Source organism: Bremia lactucae, linkage group LG10 (genome assembly GCF_004359215.1).
Source record: "Bremia lactucae strain SF5 linkage group LG10, whole genome shotgun sequence".
NCBI classification, from domain to species: Eukaryota; Oomycota; class Peronosporomycetes; order Peronosporales; family Peronosporaceae; genus Bremia; species Bremia lactucae.
This window is the reverse complement of record NC_090619.1, coordinates 4,830,127-4,854,840: the sequence shown is the minus strand read 5'-3', so window position 1 is coordinate 4,854,840 and position 24,714 is coordinate 4,830,127. Positions and strand designations below refer to the sequence as shown.

Below are 24,714 nucleotides of genomic sequence, written 5' to 3'. Positions count from 1 at the left end.
GTCGAACTAGACGACGCCATAGAAACTCGTCGTATCGGTGGGGATGCAACGAAAGTAAAATCTGGCATTTGCAAATTAACCGGACGTGCCAAATTTTGGGCCTTGGGCTCAAGCTTCAGTCTTTGGATCGTATTAGGTCTTTATTACCCGGCTCAGATAAACAGTAGAGCTACCACGTGTCGGATTCAGGGCTCGAGCTAAGCTCCTGGATTGAAGCAAGGCAAGTGACATTCACGCTTATGTTAATATACTCGATAATTGGTCAGTTGTATCGTTAGTCACCTAATTGATGAACAAACACCGGTAGCTGTGTTTATTGAAGGTTTTGCAGACGGACCTGTTAAGACACACCTGTTCCGGCTAGAATTGGAGTAGCTCGACCAAGCGATCTTTATAGCGGAGCAGGAGGACTTCGGCCTGAAACGGGCTTTCGTCCAGTCGGGTGCATATCGTCCACCGAGACGACAAAAAAACTGAGGTCCAGAACTTATGGATCTCTCCTATGTAGAGGGCGAGAAACCTCGAAACCTCATTTTTCAAGTTACGAATGATTACAAAATGCAATCGTTGTCAAAAATGGGCCACTACGCATATGAGTGTAGTGTCCTACAGCCAGTGCCTAGAAGCACTAAGCGAAAAGTTCGACCTCCCGCTAGGATTAGTGGAGGACGTGGATCCGACGCTGTTGTGAAATCTCAACGGCGAGGCCGATCGTCAAAATGGTCAGGGTCAGTAGGTGCGGAGCGCCCTACTGATCCAGCAACGTCAAAACAATATGCAGGCTTTTTGACGAAAGTTGCTCCTCACACACCAACATTGTGTGTAACTGCCCCCGGGGATGAGGTTAACCTTTTGACCCTGCAAATAAAAGTGTCAAATAAGTTGCCACATAAGTCCCTAATCGAGTAGACGCCAATCGCTAGAAGATCGCAGACTCAAATTGATTAAGCGCGATATCCCTTTAACGAGGATAAACAGTGCCCCTAGTAACAGGCGCATCTGTAACGGTAAAGAAACATGTAGTTGGTATCCAATACACGTTCAAGGGTAAGCAGTACGATGATGATTTCATCGTACTAGATTTAAATGACAAATTTGATGTCATCCTTGGATTAGCATGGCTCAGAAAATACGAGTCATGAATAAATTGGCACTATCAAGCCGTTACAATATTCGTCTCTTGTTTATCAATTGCCAATTGATGAATGTCTTGCAGCGACCACAAGCGTCTGGATGTCCTACGAGTGTGTGCGATGGCCTCACTTGTGAGTCGGTCGTATGCATGACTGCACAAGCATCAAGGTGAATACTCAACACATTGTGGGGTGAGATCCCGACGGCTATGCTCAAGCACAGGCTGCGTTCAAAATTCGGCCACTCGAATAATTGGAGTGATACGAAACAAGGATGCTTGCTTGAAAAGCAACATCTAAGAAAGTTTATAATGCACGTCTACAAGAGACAGTGCGAAAGTCCTAGATCGACTGGAGAGTCGATTGTAGATGATCTCGCAGTAGTAGCGCAACCACAGCTAGATGCAATTGGGGAGGATACCCAAAACTTGAGAGAATAAGTCCACAATAATCTGTGGGAATAAGTCACTGGAAACCTGTGGTGAAAGGTTCCCGGGTACCTTTGGAAAAAAGTTCCAAAGAGGAAACTGAGACATTTAATGTCTCAGTAAATAATTGATCAAGTGCAGGCGCTTATCTACTTGATCTAATAGCGCCTCCGAGATTAACTTTGGAAATAACTTAATTGTCAACGCTTGAATCAAAATGGTTCTTGCGTGATCTGCGTAGTGGCAAAGTCAAGCAGATCTGCGTACTTGTCACAGATGACAACTACGTGGTCGGCAATATATATTCTGAAAACGAACGGTTATCAGCATCTCATCGATGGACGAACGTGTCCTCAATGAGAAGACTCAGATTGAACGTCTTACGTCCCAAACCCTGGGAGTCTTTGAAGACAAACCCTTTATATCAGGGTTTAATTGAATTTAAAGATGTCATATCTGAATCAGTACCTTGCAAGTTGCCTTACGATAAAGGCACTCGATACGAAATCGACCTAATTCCAGGTTCGAAATACTAAGTCATGAAGCAATGACCATTGCCTCGTGAACAAGAACTAGCGATCGAAAAATTATTTGCCGAACGCTTAGCAGCGGGCCATGTGAAGAAAACAACTCCCCCACATAGCTCTCCGGCCTTCTGTGTGCGTAAAGCAACAGGAGGATGGTGGATTGTGCATGCATACAAATAATTGAATGCTGCAACGGTATCGGCTCAAACGTCGGTACCACGAAAAGACGAAATATTTGATGGTATGTCAAAGGGTACTATCTTCTTATCAATGGATCTGATGGATTGATTCTATCAGATCCTTATGCGTGAACAAGCTATCCCGTTCACAGCAGTAAGGACCCCAAGCAGAATGCTATGGAGTGGCTAGTCATGCCATAGGGACTAAGTAATCCCCCTTCGACATTCAACAGATGTGTAATCAATCTGTTGAGATCGGTGCGGAATTTCGCACCGAGTTATTTTGATGACGTAGCAGAGCCATGAATGGAAAGTCGGACGTTGAAGAATATCGTACCCACGTTCACAAGGTTCTTACACTAATGCGTAAGCACAAGTTGTATGCAAGTCTCAAGAAGTATATTCACTGCAAGCAAAATGCCACTTCTTGGGTAAATACGGTGTACGCTCAGATCCGGAAATGATCGAGGCGATTACCGATTGGCCTGTGCCATTCAATTGAAAGGGATTCAAAAAAAAATCGGCTCAGCGGTGTACCTGGACATACTCACGCAACTACGCCGAAATGACAGTACATCTTTCTTCTTTGTTGAAAAAAAGGATAAGTGGTCGTGGGTCACGACGCAGAGCGCGTCGTTGGCGTCAGCTTCAACCAGCTGAACGCAACTATCCAGTGCATGACAAGGAACTCATCGCCATGAAAAACGCACTGGCTAAGTTTACGATCTGTCTCTTGGGAGATAGACCTTTTATTGTAAAAATGGACCATGCATCTTTATGCACGGCCTTAAACAGTCCGCAACTATCGCAAAGAATGGCGAGATGGCTGTCTTTCTTCGCGGAGTATAACTTCTCCGTGGAGTATAAAATAGGACGACTTAACGTCTTCGCTAATGCCCTTCCGCGCCGATCCGATTTTGAGCCGGCTGCGGAAGTGAACAGTGAGCATAAAGCCACTTTGCAATCATAAGTGTTTCGTCGTCAACATTACTCGACGACGGTGAAAGAGCTTATCAAGAAGATAAGGCCTTAGAGGGCTGAGCCAACAACCTTAAAAGTAGTCGAAACCGCATTGATCCTCAACAAATCGATACACAGCACGCAATGAGTTACTGTATTACACAGCCGTTGCTGGCGACACACAAGTGCCACGATGTACAATTAGTGGTCATCGTGGACGTAGGATGATCAATCTCACGATAACTCGCGACTTCTACTGGCCACGCCAGTATGAGTTCGTCCGCAACTACATACCGGCTTGCGAAGTTTGTCAACGGGTGAAGCCCAGTGCGTCATTCCGTGCTCCGTTACAACCTCTGCCTAATTAAGTTCTTGCTCATCGCGCATCGACTCTAAGGTAAATGTGAAGGATATCAATGTTAATTTAATCAACATTGAAATGGACAACTCAGTAGTAGCGATATTGGTATTACTGAGAGCGATGCTGAAACACTCAGCATCGAAAACAATAATATTAACAACAATAATGCTCTCATTAATGAGAAGAAAGACAGCTCCGCAGTGCGTACCGGTCGCACTGAAGAAAAAAAAACGAGTCAGCAGGAGAATTCCTGCCAGCTAGAAAAGCAGTGATCCGTTTCGTACGTGGACCGACAGAAACAGAACTCTAGCAAAAATGGAAGAGCAAACATACTTTATTTAATGTTAATGATTTAAACCTACGTTTAATGTTGGGCGTCTCCGCCCGTACCATCAGTACGAGGCTTCTTCTGATTCTGGATTACATCGGAACGGTCTAGGGTATCCGCCAAAGCCTGATTATTCCGAACCAAAGCCTTATGGTCTCGGAACAGAGTCTGATTCTCATGAACCAGACGATCCACTTTTCCCTTCAAAGAACAGATCTTCTGATGAGCTGTCAATTTGAAGGGTCTGATGTGTCCTTTCCTTCGTCAGTTGATCAGTCGCAACCTGCGCACAATTTCTCAGCTGGTCGCGAGAAACATTACCACCCTTCGCCGCATACTCGGGATGACGAGAATACTCGTGATAAATGTTCACCCTTAAATAGCGAAGGGTGACATCCAATTTACGATGTTGATTCGGGTTAGTCAAACGAGGCGAACCCGATTCTTTTTTACCTTCTTCTCCACAACCATTGACGGATTCGAGTGGTGGGAAGCTTTTTCTTTCTGAAAACTTTTCGAATCACGTGAGATAAAGGGGGCGAGGGTATCCACACTCGCATGATAGTTGGGAGCCTTGCCCCAACTGATGTTGGACGTTTCGGGTCTCGTCCTGCAGTACGACGAGAATCATCTTCCTCGACAGAAGGTCCATTGGAGAACGAGCGCTTCTCACGCTCGTAAAAGGATTGGAGGTTCTCAATGCCTTGACAAATCTCGTAAGAGATGTGTTCTTTAATGGGGATCTTTGAGGGGATATGCTTCCTCAGGGGTATGACCTAAATCCTTAAAACAGCATGGGCATGAGTCAGATAAGGTTACCCTTTGAGGGCAACCAAGGCCATTTTAGGAGCAAACCGCAACGTATTGCGGTCCCTCTCCTGGTATGTTAACGTTAACGTTAACTTGGCCCTTGGAGCGATCCCTAAAATCACTCCAAACCTAGTGATGCAAACTAGCACCACCAGCAGCCCTCTTCCCTTCACTACCACTTTGTTCCCGGTGACGCATACTAACGTTCCCAAGTGATCATCGCCACTGAGTCATCACTAGATGACTCCGCACCAAAGAGATCCGACGAGTCGAGCAACCTCAACATTACCTCTCTAATTGTCACGTTAAAGCCCAAAGGTTTAACGGACTCGGCCCCGGGCGATCCGGTGGCCTTTATAGTAGCCACTGAGATACCGTTGACTTGGACCAGTCACCTACAACGGAGAGCGATCGAACGGTCGTAAGCGAGTCAGCCGTAGCGCCTTTTTTTGCTCTACAAAGAGACGAGCAACATGCGGCTATAGCCGGTTTCATCTAGACGGGCCCAAGAAAAAGTAGTATTGCTTCACCAGCAGAGCTCTTGCTACTTAGAACTGTTGAGACAGCAGCATCTCGATGCTAATAGCAGGCCGACGCTTCTACGTCGACCCGAAAGCTTAAAGATAAAATTTTGTTAGTTATAGTCAGTCGAAGGCGACTCCCTTTTAACATATTTCTTTGTATAAAACGACGCCATTAAAGCTCGCCGCATCAATAATGATGCGACGAGAGTGAAATATGGCATATACAACGTTGCCGGACGTGCCAAAACTTGGACCTTAGGGCTCAAGCTTTACGACCAATTGTTGCTTAGGTCGTACGAGGTTTTTAAGACCCGGCTTAGGCAAACATTTGAGCCGCCACGTGCCGAGTTCAGGGCTCGAGCCGAGCTCCTGGTTTTGAAGCAAGGCAAACGTGATCTTCACGCTTATGTACATCATATACGAAACCCGGTATTCATCTAATTGATAAACAAACACAAGCAACTGTGTTCATTATATGTCTTACAGACAGTCCTGTCGAGACTCACCTGTTCCGGCCTGAATCCAAGACGCTAGACCAAGCGATCTATGTAGCGGATCAGGACGACTTCAGTCCGAAACAAGCTTTCGTCCACTGAGAAGCTTATCGTCCTCTGAGACGACAAGAAAACGAAGGCCCAGATCCTCTGGGCCTTCGCATTTTCGCAATCGTTATCAGAAGACGGGCCACTACGCCTATAAGTTTAGTGCCCCACGCCCAGGGCGTCGAAACATTGAGCGAAATGATCGTCGCTAGGAGCGGCGGAGAACGTGAATCGACGCTGTTGCGAATTCGTAACAGCGAGGTAGACCTTAAAAAAACGGTCAGGTGAGTAGATGCGGAGCGCCCTACTGATAGAGAAAGGGCAAAAGAATTTGCAGGTCTTTCGACGAAAGTTGAACCTTACACAATCATTGTCTGTAATTGCTCAATCATTGTCTGTAATTGCTGGTGGTGAGGTTAACCTCATCACCTTGAAAAGTAAAGTGGAAAATAAATTGTTAAGAAAGTCCCTAGTCGATTGTGGGTCGTCGATCGACGCCACTCGCTAGATGATCGCAGACTCAAATTTGTTGAGCGCGATATCCCTCTAGCGAGAATGACAGTGCGCCTAGCAAAAAAACGCATTTGTTACGTATCCAACACACGTTTAAGGCTAAACAGTACGATGAAGATTACATCGTACTGGATTTGAGTGACAAATTGATGTCATCCTCGAATTACCATGGCTCATAAAGTACAAGCCATGCATAAGCTGGCAGCAACAAGCTGTGACGATGCCCGCCTCTCGTTCATGAGATGGCCATCTGGTGAACGTCTTGGAGCGTTTAAAGCGTGTGGATGTCCTACGAGTGGGTGCGATGGCCTCACTTGTGGTTCGGTCGTTCGCAAGACTGCACAAGACCTCAGCGTGACAACCCACCACACTGTGGAGCAAGATACCGACGGCAAAAGTACTGCAGCGTCCACTCGAATGCTTTAAGTGGTACGAAACAAGGATGATCGCTACAAAAGCAACATCCAAGAAAGTTAAAAACGCCTATGTATCAGAGACAGTGCAAAAGTCCTAGACCGGCTCGATAGTCGATCGTAGAGGATTTCGCTGTTGAAGCGCGACCACAGTTAGAAACATTTGGGGAGGTTACTCCCCAAATAAAACCTGAAAGGATAAGCTCCCAAGAATCTGTAGGAAAATGTCCCTGGAAATCTGTTGTCAAAGGTTCCGAGGTACCTTTAAAGATTAGTTCCAAAAAGGAAACTGAGACAATAAATGTCTCAGTAAACAACGGATCAAGAGTAGCCGCTTCTACACTTGATCTGATAGCGCCTTCAAAGTTTATTTCGGGAAACCCAATTGCAAACGCTAGAACCGAACGGTTCTTGCGTGACCTGGGTAGTGGCAAAGTCAAGCACATTTGCGTACTTGTTACATATAACAAGTAGTTGCGGTTGATGAACTTGCGAAGGAACGGACTCATCTGTCCCTTAAAATGAGCTCGTGGCAGCTCGTAAAAAGATCTCATCCTTGAATGAAGGAATGAACGTCTCACCACACTCTATCATGCTTTGTATTGGGACCATCAGTCTTCGGCTCGACGACATCAGGCTTTAATGGATGCCTTAGACCGTGTCGATTTAATCCGGTTGCGCACAGTCTTTAATCTGCTTGCGAAAATCACCGTCGACCGTCGTCGCTTAATCGTGACGACCAAATAATATGCGATCAATGCCCTCCCAGTCACGATGTTGACTCGGGTTCGATGATTGAGGCGACCCCATTTTTTTCTTTCCCTCTACATTCGTTGACGGATTCGAGTGGTGAGAAGCGTTTCCTAGTTGGGCGCTTCTTGAACCATCATTGGGTGAAGGGGATTTGAACGAGTTCTCTCGTTCGATGGCGAGAGTATCCACCCTCGCATGATAGCTGGCAACCTCGTTCCCAACTGATGATGAACATTATGGGTTTCTTTCGACGGTCCGACGAGACCCATCCTCCTCAACAGAGAATTCATCAAAGGATAAGCGGTTTCAACCTCGTAAATGGATTGAAGGTTCTCTATCGCTTCTCGCATTTCACAAAAGATGAGCGTCCTCCAATGAGGATCTTTGAGGGGGGCATGACCTGCACTCTTAAAATAGCATGGGCATGAGTCCCCCCACGAGAGGCAATCAATCTCTGCCTTTAGGCAAACGTTGCAACTTGTTGCATGCACCGACTACAGTCCGTTTTCTACCGTTCACGGAAAGCATCCAGTTTGTCAAGCCAGGCCTCGCGGCCTATGCTTTTACATTATATACAAATACTTCCTAAGCTTGGAACAAAGGAGTGTCATCCTTTGCCCGCTTACAAGAAAACCACCGATGCCGGAAAAAGGCATTGATACAGAATTCCGTTTAGTCCTCACCAGACTTGTAAGGCCTGGATTAGTCGAATAACGGAATATGATATCGATCGTTGGTTATGCCAAACTAACGAATTAGGTTGCCCTAAGAGGGAAACAAAGCTTCTTCTCTAGAGTGTACCGCAAAACAATGCGGTCCCTCTCCCGTTAGCACATGTTGACGTTAACGCTAACGTTACTCTCGGAGTGGTCCATCGAATCACTCCGTTCCTGGTTATGCGTACTAGCACTACCAGTAGTATGCTTATCGAGGTGACCTTTACGATCACTTCATTTCTGTGATGCATTCTGAGATCGCCAGAGTTATTATCGTCAAAGGAGTCATCACAAGATGACTCCCCACAAAGAGATCTTACGAGTCAAACAACCTCTTCATCACATCTTTGGTTGTCATGTTAGAACCCGTAGGTTTAACGGTCGTAGCCTCGGGGGACCGGAGGTCTTCACTGTATCAACTGAGTCGGGCGATGACGTTAACGTGTGCCAGTCACCAGCTATGTGAGTAGCAGGTTACTTGTCACCGACACCTGCAATGGGAGCTTTTACCAGTCACCCCCAATTGAAGTAGGAGGTGATGCATATCCCACAATAGACGCTCATGCGTCTACTGAAACGTTTGCATCACTCAGCTGCACTGGTCCGTGCAGCTGCCAGCTATGCGACTTCACAGACTACGCGCACGGGTTTCGAAATTATGTGCAATAAAAGTTGGAATTAAATAAAACTAACAAGTGCTTAGTTGCAGAGAGTAACATAATAGTACTCGCTGTCACTGTACATCTCACTTAAGTTATTGTTGCTTCAGGGTAGATGATGTAACAGGGTGTTCGTTACATAAATATTATTTCTTATAAATGAAAACATTTAATATTATTTCCTATGAAATGAAATAAATAAAGACGTACAAAAATATCATCTTTCATTAAATTTGACTTAATAGCTCCAATATTACCAAATTGGGTAATATTGACGCAACAAGACATTTGTTCTATTGATTAGTTGATTTACGTTGAATATAGCCCCTCCAATCGTTACAAGACAAAATTAAGCGTCGCGCAAGGAGGCGCATTGTATAATTGGTCACTAACATATCAAAGGCAGTAGATAGAAGATCGTTATAAAGAACATGACAAATCATATACAGTCTTACTTTTTTCCTATTCCAAAGCCTTGGAATTTACCGTTGGTACTTAAGGCTTTCTATCTGCTAAGAAGTTCTCAAACGAAGCATCGTTTTTTCTTATTGATTAGTATGGGGCCAAGGCGATCGTGATTTCTCTCACGGAGGTCACCCAAACCCTAGGGGCCTTATTACGCAAACGCGTCAAATACTAACGTCGCGTCATTATCTTTGGCGTAAGGTATGGCTCCGGAAGAGCGTCGCGAGCAGCGAGCTCCTCCAAGGGTCCTCGCCTTGGGTCCAGAGATCTAGATGGTCAAGCTGCGACCCAAAACCTGTTGAAGACGCTCTTCCACATTGAATTGGTATTAACTCTGAGCTTTTGCTTCCGCAACGTTTTCAGCTTGACGACGAGCTTGTTCCTCTCTAAGGATAGCCTGCTCTTCATCTTCGCATCGTCGAGGAAGGTGCTAAGAATCGGACTCACGCTTTGTTGTCATCAGACAAAGGAATGCACAACTGAACGGTTAGCTTCTTATATTCCAACCTCAATGGAGAATGAAGCGAACGTTGCCACTCGGTGCCTGTGGTATGATGGGAGAGTGTGTAATATGGCATATATTGGCTGGTGAATCGTTGTTGCGGTACACTTCTTTATGGGTAAAATACCCTTTGTTCTATCTAAAATAATTAATCACTAAAATCCCATTTATTACGGGTAACATATGTGGCAGCCCCCAGATATAAACCTGGTGGTCAAAACCTGTTTAATTTAGATCGAGTAAGGTTTGAGATTTAAATAATTGAATAAAGTTCAGTTCCCCTTGCAGCGTCTAGTGTCTTTCTAAAGCTTGCGCAAAAGAGACCTTCTAAGGTATATACTCTCGGGCACGAGTTGCCACTTGGTTCTACGAACCCGCGAATCCCTTGAACTAGTATTTATTAAGTTTTTTAAGCTTTTACAACTCACGGAGTTATTGAACCTATTAGTTCTATACAACTAAGTAGTTCTCTAAATCTATAAGTCTTCGTTTAACTCAAGGTGCGAGGTAGCTCCGCTACAAGTTCTGTCGAGATTTCGGTGGTTACATCCTTCGATATGTTTCCATCAGAATCAACATTTTATTGTCCTCGAGTATTAAAGAAACGTTCCATAGCTGCTTCAAGCCCCCTAGCAGCCTTCTCGAAACAACATTCGTTTTACCATATGGCACCTTTGGAGCGCATCCGACATTACCTTAGCAGCTGTGTAACCAAGTGTAAAAGCAGCGAGGACGGATAGCGTCAAGTAAATCATTAGTTGCATCCAGACCGGCTTTTTCTTGAGGGAGAGAAGACGACATAGCAGAATGAGCAGAAGAATTGAGCCTCCTCATTCGATAGAGTTTTCTTCGGAGACCCTTCAAAGCGTGCTGCGGCAAGTTTTTTTCTACCGTTGCCGCCGATTTAAGGCAAAAGAGAAGAGTACCGTATGGAAGATGCTTTCTCCGAAACTTTTCTATTAGCGCACGTGAGTCAATTGCGCTTTGATTTAATTTCTATGCACTATTTTAAAACTCCTGTATCAACTGATGGCTTTAAAAGTAAAAAAGAGCTCAGGCATAAAGTTTGTTGCGAAAGTGAATGGGGTCAAATTTACTCTAAGATCGCAATCTTATTGTTTTATATATAACTTGTGCACTCAGTACATTAAGCCATTCTGTAAGCTTTAAAGCAATGTATGAGGAGAACACGATTGAGCTGGCCGCGTAATATTCATCATTGCGAAAGAACAAGAAAGCGCGACAAGATCGTGTGGATGTATCCTGTTCTAAGCTTGCTAATAAAGATTTTTTAAGCGCACCACTTTGTTTACATTTAAAGCTACAAGCTGACAAATGACGAAGCATTGCTCTTTTACAATTTGTGGAAAAATTTCCAAGCGTTGCTGTTTTCAAAGCGCACCGGATCATCTGCAAGCATCTGAGCTTCTAGAGAAGCAAATGGTGCTGCTCCAGATTAGTCACGAATATTTCTTCTTTAAGAAATTCTGGCTAACTAGTACTTGTGCGCAACATCAAATTCCTAGATTTGTTGAAGCAATATGCTAAAAATACATGTAAGAATGAAAGAATAAATGTGAATTAATCACGGATACATTCAGTCTTTAGGAAGAAAACTGGACTGCGATAGGCTGGTGTTAATAGCTCAAAAAGTCTTCTCGATTTGAAGTTCAATTATCAAAAAGTTGCTAGAATGGTATGAGGCATTTCACTACACCGCGAATTTAGCAGTTATTTCTTTTCGATTCGTCTTAAGAGAAGGCGGCTAAGTGTAAAGTTTCAAGTGAGCTGAATGCGACAAAACCGAAGCAATACTCGTGAAAAGAACTGACGAGACTTTGCGCTAAATATTCTAGCGAACAAGAGAGACGTGCACGTGTTAATAGAGAACTGTATCAGCATTACTAATCACATGGAGCGAGACAAATTCTGTCTGAGTTGTAGGTAGTGACTGGAAAATAACAAAGAGAATAAACTATAATCTCCCTAGATAATACTGTCAAAATTACCATGCAACCGATACGATAGATGTAGGCGGGCGCTTCCAAAGCCGCCTCGCGCAACAAGCACACACCTTCAGGCACAGCGAGGAAGCGGTTTGACCATTTTCTCTCACATACAGTGAGGTAGTTGGTGGGCGCCTAAAGCGACCTTACACAACGAGGTGGTACCTTAGAACAAGTGTCGCCACGGAAGCAATTACCCGTCTTCACGTGTGCACCTGTTATTTAGGAAGTAGTTTTGAGACTATATATATGTAATGTAATTAAATATAAAATGTCAACTAATGTATAGATGCCCCTACGCGTCAAGCGTATTCTTCTGAATACCTCAGCTCGCGGATAACGCTAACGTCATCCCTTAATACGAATGCACCGGGTCGCTTTGTGATCCTCACTCTTGTGGCAGGTCAAATTACTTCACATGAAATTCTTGAATTTCCTGTCAAGTGGACATGACGGGTGTTTAACATTCGGCACTTTAACCCGTTACCGCCCCCCCCCCCTTTAAGAACAAATTACTTCCACGTAAAATCGTCAACCGGAGGAAAAAGGGGCAGCAAGCTGCATACGTCGCGCCGCTTTAGTCCACGCAACCACTTCTTTAGCGACCAGTGTGTGCACCTGCTGGTATGACATCGCACAGCGCTTGACATGTCATCTTTAAAGGGCAAACCTAAGTCGTTTCCAAGGACACCCAAACAACCTAGCACAAAGCGCACGCGCCGCGAGCCGTCGCCGAGCCGACAGCTGCTACGGCAGCTGCGGCTGCTAACCGGACCTAATGATCCATCCCACTTGCACAGTGAGGATGTTGATTCGTCGCTCATTGTTGACTACATTATATTCACACCGCTGCCATCGCTATATAGTAGTAATGAGTACAGCGAGCTAATGGATAGAGTGATAGCGTTATGATGACCATCTAGATTCACCCATTGCTCCCAACATAGAGACGCCTAACGTTACGAAGGCAACTGTCCTGCCGTCTGTGCTAGCTAGCACAGCGACCATTCATGAGAGCACTGCCCATAAAGGTGCAGCTGCTTAGTTACGTAGAACCGTGACAGCTATCGTTCAGACCATTATCCACACCGGCGAGTCTGACGCAGAAGAGTCTGAGCTTAAACGTGTACCGACGGCACGTGAAACGGTGTCACAAATTAGCCGTTTTGAACGCGGCTATGTGACTGGTGTCATACCACCGATGCAACTCCATCTGAGTGGCCTCGTTCGGATAAAAATAGTGCGTCGATTCAAGAGCGCGCTACTATAGGCGTCTTTAATTCATGGAAGGCTCATGGGAAATCACTTGATTATAATGAATCAGCCGACCAATACGAAGCAGAATTTCTGCGCCGTATTCAGCCACATAGCAATGTGGCGAAGCAACGGTCGCAGCGAATCAACTTCGCTCGCTTGCATGTGAGAAATATCATGAACGTTACTGCATCCCCTACTTTTTCTCATCACGCTGGTCCTACAAGTTCTTTTTATATTTGCGGAGCGGCTCCAACTGGTGCTGCTTCTTATGGTCAGACACCAGTCCCGGCACATCGACGCGCAGGGCGTCGGTCGGTTCCCAAGAGTCAAAACTATTCGGGTATCCTCTCGACCGGACGAGGATCTGACGTTTATGCTCACGGAGTGGTGGGAAAGCGACTAATCAACAAGGAAGCGTTGGTACCCAGCAGCATCCACTAATGCAGGCGGCGCTCGATAGGAGTGGCGATTTCGCCCAACTACTCGCGGCAGCCCCCTGCGTCCGTTCCGTCGCACGAGCTTCGCGCTGCTGAACAACGGATCGGGAATCCCAAAGGTTGCGTTTCGACTAATTTCGGACCCCCACGATGTTCGTTCGAAGGATCGCCAGGGTCTCGAAAGGGTTTCGAGAGGCTGATACTTCGGCTGGACCTTTGGTGATCAAATGCTGAGATATCCGCGTTACGCGCGCAATATTCCTCGCTCTCCAAGTCCATATTATGGTGGGGAAATTTGTCGGCGGGAAGTCGTTCACCTTCCTCGTCACCCCCACCTGACCGACGCTCGACCCACGGTCGGCGTCACCATCAGTCTCCCTTGGCAGATGAGGATATGTGATCTCGTCTGACCAAACAAACGTCGAAGACGACCCACGTAAAAGACGATGTGCGTCTTCTATCAGCCTGAGGGTGAGGCTATAATTTAGGTCTCCAACTTCCTCGACCACCGTTAACGGCCCGATGAAACGCAGCAGTAATTTCGTAGTACCTCCAAGTAGTACAGAAACTGCATCTATAGGTAGGTAGCAGTACTTGATAGTTCTTTTCTTTCACATTAAAGCGTTCATCGTATTTGCGAACATGTTGGTCCCATATCGTTTTTGCTTGTTCTGTGCGCTTGCCATCGCGTCACGGACTATTCGTGTGATGGCCAAGCGCTCATCCACAAAGTGTTGAGCCTCGCTCACGCTTTAGCATCAGCCTCGCCTATGACACCGCCGAGAGGTCGATCATAGGACATAATTGCTAATAACGAAACATCGTTATCATCCAGAAACACAGGCATTTCTTGCCGTGACTCCGCACTAGGTGTCGTGACAACTGCTTAACCGGCAGGGTCACGAGTGCAAGTATTTAAACTGTGCATTTCTTCTCAGGTAAGCTCTTTTGCATTGTCTGCGATGCAAGCAATTCTGCAATTGGCAGCGCGCTCATACAGAAGGGTGACGACGGCGTTGGCTGTATCATCGCTCATCAGTCCCGGCTTAGAAAGCCGCGGAATTGATGTGCATGACAAGAAGCTACTTTTAATAAAATGTGCTCTGGTTGAGCTTCTAGTGGACCGAACCATTTGTGGTTTATACATAGTAAGCATTACTGCGGACCGCCATGAACTCGCTGCACATATCGCCTAAAATGGCAAGATGGTTTCTCTGAATTTAACTTCAAGTTGAGTACAAGCCGGGTAAGTTGAATGTATTGGCTGACGCGTTATCGCGCAGACCATATTTTGAGGCAAGACACCAGAAAGTGTCTCTCGTACTAAGGCACAAGGTGAGTCATCAACGTTGCAGCCGTGAATGTCTTTTACGTGACGAGCTAGCTGTCCTCCGAAATAAGGGAGCTACAGTCAAGACGAACATTGTCGCCTGCTGCTGGATCATGGTGGACAAAAGGTCTCCGTTCCGTCACACCTGAAGGCTAAGCTTATTTGGTTTAGCTACAGCGATGGCCTGTTATGGCATCATTTGTCACCTTGTGATACCTTGTGAATCTATGCTTCTCATGACACAGATCTTAAGCTGAATTTACTTCACAGGCTCCATGATGCATCATCGAGTGAGTGTCACAGGTGGTGGTTCCACCTATATTCACTCCTACAAATAGTGTCAGCGCATAAAGCCTGTACCGTCCAGCAGTGCGCCTTTGAAGACGTTTACGATTTCAATGAATTGTTGGAAGTCGGTCAGTCTGGACTTCATTTTTGGAATGCCGCCTGACCACTAGGGTCGGACAGGGCTCGTCGTGTTTGTAGACAGACTGAGCAAATTGGTGCATTTGGAACCTTGTAGCACCAGATCTCAGGCGAGGAGACAGCTCTCTTGTTCCTGGCCCACGTGTATTCACTACACGGGACACTGATGTGAGCGCATCTACTCGTTCCTTTGACCAGACCCATTCTGCATCATTTTAAGGAGGTCAGACAAGCGCTTAGTACGTTCTACATAATTCTTGCTATACTTATACAAGTAATTAGCGAGTACTAGGAATTGCCGCAGATTCTTAACGTGTCGTGGGATTGGCCATTCCTTTACAGACTTTACCTTGTCTGGATCTGCTGTACCTACGATACAGCCCAGCACAGGAATCTCGGGGACGACTATGATACATTTGTAATTTGACGTACGATTGATGTAATCCGGAATCTTCAAGACAGCGTCTAAATGACGCTTACGCGGCTCTATTTCGCTCAGCCCGTTCTCGACCCTACTATGCACGAATACATTGTCAACGCAATCAAGCGCGTAGGCACAGTGTTGACGCACCACGTGAGCCACTACTCGGTTAAATGTCGCCGGTAAGTGTTTTCAACTCTTGGGCTATCACAAGCCACTCCCACAGCATACCGCTTGGGGTGCTTACTGCCGCTTTCGCTACATCGGACTCTCTCAGAAGTACCTGACAGTGGCCATCTTTCAAATACAACGCGGAAAAGATAGTTGACTAACCATGAAGTCTGACAAGACATCTTCCCGCGGGATTGGCATTTGCACTGGCATGGTGACCGTATTCAGCTTATTATCAGCGTGAACCACGCGCCATCCACTTGTGGCTTTACGCACACAGAAGGTCGGGCTGGAAAGAGGCGACTTGCTCTCATGCACATGTCCCGCCTTGGCTTGCTTGCCGATAAACCTCTTCGATATAATCGACTTATTCCTTGGCAACGGCCATTACCGGGTCACACAAGACTTGGTGCCAGGTTCCCAATCAATTTTGTGCTTGATCCCCCTATCGCATGGTAGGCGGCTCGATACCTTCTGGAACGCATCACGGTGTTTCCACAGAATTTAGGAAAAGGGCTGTCTCATTACACATTTAGCCTTGAACAGCGAAATGTTTCTTTATGTATGATTCTAAGACGAGCAACAGTCCACCAAGTTCTCTTCTGGAATTGGTACATCGTGGATCTTTCTTTCCTAAAGTTCAGACAGGCCGATTCCACGACACTCCGGGAGGTTTGCTATCTCCTCGACAGATCACAAGACGTGCTGGGGCATCTCGGCTGATAATGCCTCGGCCATTTTGTCTGTGACGGCGTCGAGCAGCTCGTTATAAGGCCCGTTCCCTTTGGCCGGGGCCGACCCAAAATTCTCTCGTTTTGACGTGCCTTTGACGTCCTTTTTCCAGGTCATTACGATCTTCGACCTGGAGAACTTCCAACCGCACTAAGCCCTAAGCTCTGTGCCGGTTCTTGCGACGCTTGACTTCCTGTCAGCTTGCTATCTACTGTCACAGTCCCTCAACTCTATGCATCACCATTATACGCATGAATACTTGTCATCATGGCAAAGCGTTTCATACAACGCCAGTCTCTGTTTTTAGGGCCGCGGGTTTCACAAAATGTTGTGTTGCATCCGAATCCATGAGAATGGTCATCACATGATCAAATCATCATGCTCGAGAATTATGATCAGCAGTGTTGAGGTCCGAACTTTCGGAACCTCATGTAATATACTATCGATTGTTCCGAGAACTCTGAACTTAAGTGTAGCTTCAGAGTCCGCGTCAGTAGGGCATCCTGTCCTACTGCGCTCCTGCAATTTCCAAACCCTCAGTTATCAATGCAGAACAGATGCATCTTGCACGATGGTTCTTGCCATTACTCTTCGGGAAATGAGTCCTCTTGCTGGGCGGCATAGCACCAGCAGGGACTCTGGTATAGCAGCGATCCATTAAATGGCCGCGCTTACCCCAATTATAGCAATTACGTCTGAATTGGCCAGCTTATAGGAGTGGCATCCAGCCTTTCGGCCGACGGCTAATACCAAGCTGTCGCCGATGTACTATTAAAGGATTGCTACTCAACTAAGGCAATTTGGATTGCATCTTCCATCGTCGGCGGCACCTTTCTAAAAACGCCTGTCGCGATGGGCCGTGCCGCAGTGCTTTTACGAGCGTGGCCACCTGAATGTGTTTCGGTATCGGACCCACAGTAATGGATGCCGACGGCGAGCGATCTCCTGCACATATTCTTGCAGGGGTCGCTTCGCTTGTCGCGCTCCAAAGAATCGTGTTTGAAGAAACACTTCGTTGTTCGGCGGCTGGTACATGGCGCAAATCTTTGTCGTGAAGATTGCCCATGAAGGGAACGCCCTACCGTCCATCATAAGTGCCGAGTAAGCCTACTCAGAGTCCTTACCAAACAAATGCGACACGGCGTACGATTACCATCCGGGTGTCGTCCTTGATGAGCTGCGCCAGCGCACACGATTTTAACTGGCTATTAGCCAGTGGAAAGTCGTGTGCGCTGCAGTTCCATCAAACTTGGGTGGATCCGCCCAAACGGGACTCGGCTGATACGGCCGGACGCCCTGTTGAGAGCCTCGTCCGAAGCCTGCTCACGCCTTAACTTATCCTGAACTTTAAGGACGGACTCTGTCGCAGCATGGCTATGTGCCTCGGACGCGGTCATTCGCTGTTCGAGGACAGCCGCCTCGAACTGCTCCAATTGAGCAAAATGTTGTTCAGGAGAATTGCCCAAGAGCTTGACCAGATCTTTCTCATAAAGTTCTGCTAAGCGTTCAGCCATGTCCCGATGATGTTCGGAGAGGTGGGAGAGGGGGAAATGAGCGCAATAAATATTTAGGCTCATCCTCACTGACACGCTCAGAGATGCGGGTACGTGGGGGGACTGCAACTGCTACCAAGTGTTGACGGGCGCTTCTTAAGCTGAATCGCACTTAAAGCACATACCTTCAACCACAGTGAGGAAGCAATTTGACCGTTTTCTCTCACGTACAGTGAGGTAGCTGGTTGGCGCCTAAAGCTAACTCATACAACGAACTTGTACCTGTCGCCACGGAAGCTATTACCCGTTTTCACGTGCGCACTTGTTATCTTAAAAATAATTTAAAGACTTATTTATATTGATAGAATCTAACAAAAGACGTTTTAACCAATGTATAGATGCCATCTCTGTGGATGTGCGTCCCCACGTGGCGAGCGTATTGTTCCGAATACCTCAGCCCGCGGATGACGCTAGACGTCATCCTTTTTAATGTAAATGCACTTATGTGCATCACATACCGAAGGGTGGGTCACTATGTGATCCTCACTCTAGTGTCAGGTCAAATTACTTCTTATGAAGTGAATGGGTGTGTAACATTAATCACATAAGCCTGTTAGAGGGGAATAACTCGAGATAGATACTGTCAAAATTACCATACATCCATTTTAATTAATCTCTATAGCTGTACGAAACGTTGCATCTATCACTGAATGATTGAAGCAAACAAGCCCTAAAAGCTCTAGTATCCAAACTCGGCCGCAAGCGTCTTGGCTTTCTCCCAAAAGAGAAACGTAAATATAGTATGTGGACCTAACCGCATATAATGGGCCGACCAGCCCTTGTAAAACCCCCGAATTCCTTCACTTTTCATCGTTTTCTCAATGCAATCCAACAAGCCTGAGTATAATTTACCCTTGCCATTAACTACCTTCTGGCTGTACATGCGCGTCGACACGACATCCATCGGATTCATTGCCGTAGTCACGACAAGTCCTGTCAAAGTACTTGCTATTTCCAACACATCCAACTCAGTTTTTAAACAACCCTAACACTTTACCTAAACACTTACCACCTAAATGAACTTGGATTCCATCTTCAAAGCCTGCGGCAAGTACGACTGTCTTTGCCTGTGTATACGTCGCTAATTGTGTACCAGACCCAATCTGCTCCACAAAGTTACCCTACTCAATAACCCAATCATCTACAAGAACAGAAACGTAAACATACTGCCACACGTGGAACTGCCGCAGTTGCACCACGGTATAGCCCCGCAACCCCGTCTGTATTTAAAATTTGCCGAAATCCGTCAATCTACAGCAATTGCAAAGGATCGATTTAATTTAGCAAAACGCCATGGTCTGACTTCGTAACGCACCATTCCATCGTAAGCATACTGTGCATTGATCTTCCCCGCCGTGCTAGCTGCTTGAATCCGAGCTTTAACGAGATAAAAAGGGCTACCGATACATGCCCCAATCATTCCGGAGGTAGCCGCAGCGCAAACGTTGCGCACTGGGAACCACACGGATGTAGGATCGGTTGCCCCAACAACCTTCTGCAACGGCGCAAATAACCCAAGGCGAGGGCCATTCATAAAGATTTGGTACGAAATACCTGGCAAAAGGCCACGTTGGATGCCACGGAGGCCTTCGGTGCGACAGATGGTATAGAACGCATGAGCAAAGTTGCGGTACCGCACGACTGGCACCGATCCACTCGTCACATTGTGTGCGAGCTCACCTTGTAGCTGCATGCGTGTCTTGATGACTTCCATTGGATTGGAGACGACACAAGCACCGCTTGTGGCCAAGCCGGCTAGCATAAAGTCCATTCCGAGGCCCCGATCTCCCATTACAAGTTTTGGTGTTGGATTGTTATTAAACACTTGAGAATATTACCCAATCAAATTGATTTATTTGGAATTACTGATGGGACCCCAAGGTTCCGAGACAGGATAGGCACAGATTCAAAAGAATGCCATTGCTAATACCAATGTTCGTGTAAAAAGGGGTTACTCTTCTCTGTCTGGTCTAATTGCGGTAAAGTTTGGCCGATCGCGTCTGCTCGAGATCAATCTTGTGGCCAAAGAGGTCTCGAATATTGTTTAGACGGTACTTGATCATTGTTGGACGCTCAAGCGACAAGCCCCAGGCAATCACCCGTACATTCTCGGGCAGCCCCATCGGAAGGAGCATCTCGGGTCGAAAGACCCCAGAATTTCCAATCTCGGTCCATTTCTTTAAATCCGGGTGGAAAGCAAAGATCTCCATACTAGGTTCCGTATAAGGATTGTACGCTGGCTTGAAGCGCATTTGCGTGATTCCAATCTTCATAAAAAACGCCTTGATAATACCAATGAGGTCACCAAGTGACAAGTCGTAGTCAGCCACGACACCTTCGACCTGATGAAACTCAGCCAAATGAGTCGCGTCCATGCTTTCGTTCCGAAACACACGATCAATCGAGAAATACTTTTGTGGGGTAAACCCGCCAGGTTGATTCGCAAGCTTGTACAGCATCTGCGCCGAAATCGCAGTCGTGTGCGTGCGTAAGATATTGGTCATGGACGTCTCGCGTTTAAAAGCACCTCGACCGTGTCTAACACGAATTTAACATTAACATTAATGACAAATAGTCGCCAAACCCGACAGATCGTACCCAATTGAGCCAAAACCACCGTTTTCATGCATGTCGTGAACACGCTTGTAATAATCTTCGGGGACTCTCAAACAGTACTTGGGGTCTATCCATAGAAACACTCGATAAGACACGAAGAATCTATGGTTTGTTGTTTGCAGTAATAACTAGCCACGTACGGGAAAGAAAGAATGTGTCATGCGCATCTCGAGCTGGATGCGACTGAGGTTGAAAAAGCGAGTCAAAATTCCAAAAACTGCTCTCGACGTAGCGATTCGTAGGCATTTCTTGAAACCTATCATTATGCGTATGACGTTACGCAGTTTAAACACAGGGTTACATTCGTCCTCGTACCCCATGTCCATCAAGACTCGTCGGAACTCGGCCCGCACCTTCATCAACGGATGCAAATGGCCTCCACCGACGTTTAAACCCAAAGCCTTGAAGTTATAAGGCTTGAACGACTCGTTTGTCCATGCATTACTGTCATAATCACGTCAGTAGCCACTTGCTTCATTTCACGGTCGTTCCACTCACCCCTCAAGCATCTCTTTCGTTAATCCTGCCGCCTGCTTTGTACGTTGTACTGCAAAATTTACGCCTTTGCTAAGTGCATACGATTTGCGCGTACGCATTTCGACGAGTTTACGGCGCTTGAGTGTATTTGCTTCGTCCTTCGAGACTGCCGAGAGCACTCCACTCGCTTGTTCTAAGCGCTGAAGCGTCTTAGTCACTTCGTCTTCTATTTGGTCGATGCAGCGATAGAATCGTCCATCGGCTTTGTCCAGACGAATCCACTTGTTCTTCATACACACACCCTGTCCGACTTTTAGCGTAGTAACCCCTACTGCAAGCTCCAAAGCTTTCTGATCAATACCTTCAGAAGGTATGGCTCCATACACTTGAATTTCAGGCGATCCATGTGCTAGAAAACTTTTTGCCTCGTCTTTGAGGACGTAGAAGGATGTCGAGTGCTCCGTCTCGGCGACAAAAGCATCAACTAAAAGCGACTTCATGACACCAACGACAAGATCATGCGACAAACTGTTGGAAAGAGCAAATTCATAAGTGTCCGCTATGGAACCATTGCTCTCAATGGTTTGAAGAAGCAGCGCCTCTGCGCGCGTCTTGCTCGCTTCAGTGGTCATGGGTTTCGAGTCGTTCGTGGCTCAAAAGTGTCGTAAAATCCGATTTTCCCTTTTAGAATTTATATCATGCTTTAATTAAAAAAACAGTTGAGAGCAAGCTCTACAAAAGAGAAAGCAAATGTATAAGTCGAGAGCGACTTACGTCGCGTCATGTACTATGTATACATGCCTGAAACTTCTACTAATTTCGTGCCGTCATGCACCAAAATTTTGTAAGGACGAGTTGTATATTTAAATTGTAAATATAAATATTACCGAGTCTTTCATAAAAATGCATGAATTGGATGTGGACGATCGTTATCGATATCTCTATCGACTTATATGAAGGTCTGCTCATTAATCAAGACAAAACATGAGGCCAGATTTGAACTAGTACAGCAAACACTATACATAGCGGACATGACGTGTGATTATTCGTAATAGATTCGTGAACTGTTGTTGTGGTACATTAACTTTATGGGCAAATACCTTTTTGTTCTATTTAAAAATTAGATGATTACTAAAATCTAATTTATTATGAGTAACTTAAGTGGCAGCCGCCACATATAAATCTGGCCAACATTTATTTAAATTAGCTAGGGCAAGGTTTAAACGTTTAAATAATTAAACAAAGTTCGGTTTCCCTTGCCACTTGGTTCAACGAACCCCTTAATCCCTTAAACTAGGATACATTAAGCTTTAATAGCTTGTACGACTCCCAGAGTTGTTAAACCCATTAGTTCAATAGGACTAAGAGACCTCTGGAGTCTATAAGTCTTCCTCTAACTTAAGGAGCGAGGCAGCTCCGCTACCTGGTAGCACTCGTAGTCAATCTACGCCCGAGTCTTTTTAGACTAAGCCCCCCTTCACTGAAATGGAAACGTTTCCAGATCTTCAGAGGCGCAAACCACAGCGTATGACAAGCTCAAAACGTTGAATCGGTTTGAGCATATATAGTTCATTATGTCTCAGAGACCAGAGGTTCTGCATGCAAGGCTAAAAGCTTTCATGCGAAATTAATCCTCCCTGATCAGATAGCTTCAAGATCACCTGGCGGCATCTATGCCAACTCAGTTCATCTCTGTACCTAAGTCAGAACCTAAGACTCGCCCTTTAGCTGTCATGCGAAGAAATGTGAGGGAAAACCTCCATTGTTGGATAAAACACATGGGAAATTCTATTGGCTTCGCCTTTTCTTAACAGGACGACAAAAGGTGTAACGGGCTAAAGTTGCCCTAATGTTACACAGTCCCCGTTAAGTACACTTGGTGTACTTAAGGGGATGGTCAATTACTAAACAATAGTAATTAGACCCAGCACTCGGGTGTGGTGCACATTTGTGACCAACCCTTGTGTATGTGATGCACATGGGAGCATTCACATTAGGAGGGATGACGCCCAGCGTCAGCCTACACTTGGTAGCACTTGAAATCCTTCCCAGGGCCCGCATCTTTGCGTGTGTACGTGAGGATGAGCCTCAATATTGGTTGGGCTCATTTTCCCCACCTCTCCGAACATCATCGGGAGGTGGCAGGGCTAATGGCGCAGGGACTTGGTGAACAAGCCCTGGCCAGGCTCCTGGGTAGTCCTCCTGAGCAACATGTTGCTCAGTTGGAGCAGTTTCAGGCATTCGTGCTTGGACAGCGGAGGGCCGCGTCCGAGGCACAGAGCCATGCTGCGGCGAAGTCCGTCACTCAGACTCAGGAGGAGCTGAGGCATGAGCAGACTCTGAGCGAGGCTCTCAACAGGACTGTTGAGATGCTCTCTGCCTGGCCGCATCAGCCGAGGCCATTCGGATAGACCCGCCCAAGTTCGATGGAACTGCGGCGCATACGATTGTCCACTGGCTGTTAGCCGTGGAGCAATGCGGTGCCGCCCAGATCATCGAGGACGACAGCCGGACGGTGTCGTACGCCATGTCGCACCTGCGCGGTAAGACCTCGGAGTGGGCTTCCTCGGCGCTTATGGCGGACAGAAAGACGTTCCTTACATGGTCAATCTTCAAGGAAAAGATCCGCGCCATGTACCTTCAGGCGCGCTTCTTTCTATGCGCGACAGGCCAAGCGATCTCTGCACGAGTATGTGCAAGAGATGCGCTCGCTGTCGGCGTCCAAAACCGTAGGTTCGATTCCGGAGCTAAGGTGCCCACGTTTATGAACGGAATACGCATGGCCCATCGCGACAGGCCCTTTTCAGAAAGGTGCCATCGACGATGGAAGAGGCAATCCAAATTACCTTAGTTGAGGAGAAATCCTACAACAGTGCCTCGGCGACAGCTTGGTATAAGCCGTCGGCCGAGAGGTCAGATGCCACTCCTATGGAGTTGGGCAATGCAGACGTGGTCTGTTATAAATGCGGCAAGCGCGGCCATATGATGGGGCAAAGATGCCCAGCAAGAGGACTCGCTTCCCAAAGGGCGATGGCAAGAACCAGCGTGCGAGACGCATGAGTTCTGCATCGACCACTAGGGGTCGGGAAATGCAGGAGCGCAGTAGGGGCGGGATGCCCTACTGAGCGGACTCTGAAGCTACCCCTAAGTTCAGAGTTGTGGAACAAATGGGTAGCATAGTCCGTGAGGTGTCGAAATTTCGGACCTCAACCCTGCTGGTCTATAGCGCTCATGTAAGAGGCTATGACCAGGTGATGACCCTCCTAGTGGATTCGGGTGCATCACAAAATTTTGTGAAACTCGCGGCTCTAAGAAAGAGACCGGCGATGTTTGAGTCGCTTTGCCAGGATGGCAAGCGAGAAGAGGCGACCGTTCGTTTAGCGAACGGCGCGCTCGTTAAGTCTGAGGGAGTTCAGGTAGAACTCGCCTTCAGCTTTAGTGACTTCTCTTGTAAAGAGAAGTTCACAGTGCTAGG

General features: G+C 46.5%; 2 protein-coding genes across 2 annotated transcripts; both read right to left on the bottom strand.

Moving 5' to 3' along the window:
* Positions 1 to 18,720: 18,720 nt before the first annotated feature.
* On the bottom strand, positions 18,721 to 19,938 carry CCR75_004385 (uncharacterized protein; the record flags this gene model as incomplete). The annotated part of the gene is made up of 4 exons (XM_067962471.1): positions 18,721 to 19,094; positions 19,156 to 19,249; positions 19,314 to 19,397; positions 19,462 to 19,938. 4 exons carry the CDS (start codon positions 19,936 to 19,938, stop codon positions 18,826 to 18,828), a joined length of 924 nt encoding a protein of 307 aa, XP_067818709.1. The 3' UTR covers positions 18,721 to 18,825.
* Positions 19,939 to 19,978: 40 nt separating this feature from the next.
* On the bottom strand, positions 19,979 to 21,871 carry CCR75_004386 (uncharacterized protein; the record flags this gene model as incomplete). Its single annotated transcript, XM_067962472.1, has 5 exons — positions 19,979 to 20,684; positions 20,745 to 20,829; positions 20,903 to 21,018; positions 21,078 to 21,206; positions 21,261 to 21,871. 5 exons carry the CDS (start codon positions 21,869 to 21,871, stop codon positions 20,117 to 20,119), a joined length of 1,509 nt encoding a protein of 502 aa, XP_067818986.1. The 3' UTR covers positions 19,979 to 20,116.
* Positions 21,872 to 24,714: the final 2,843 nt, after the last annotated feature.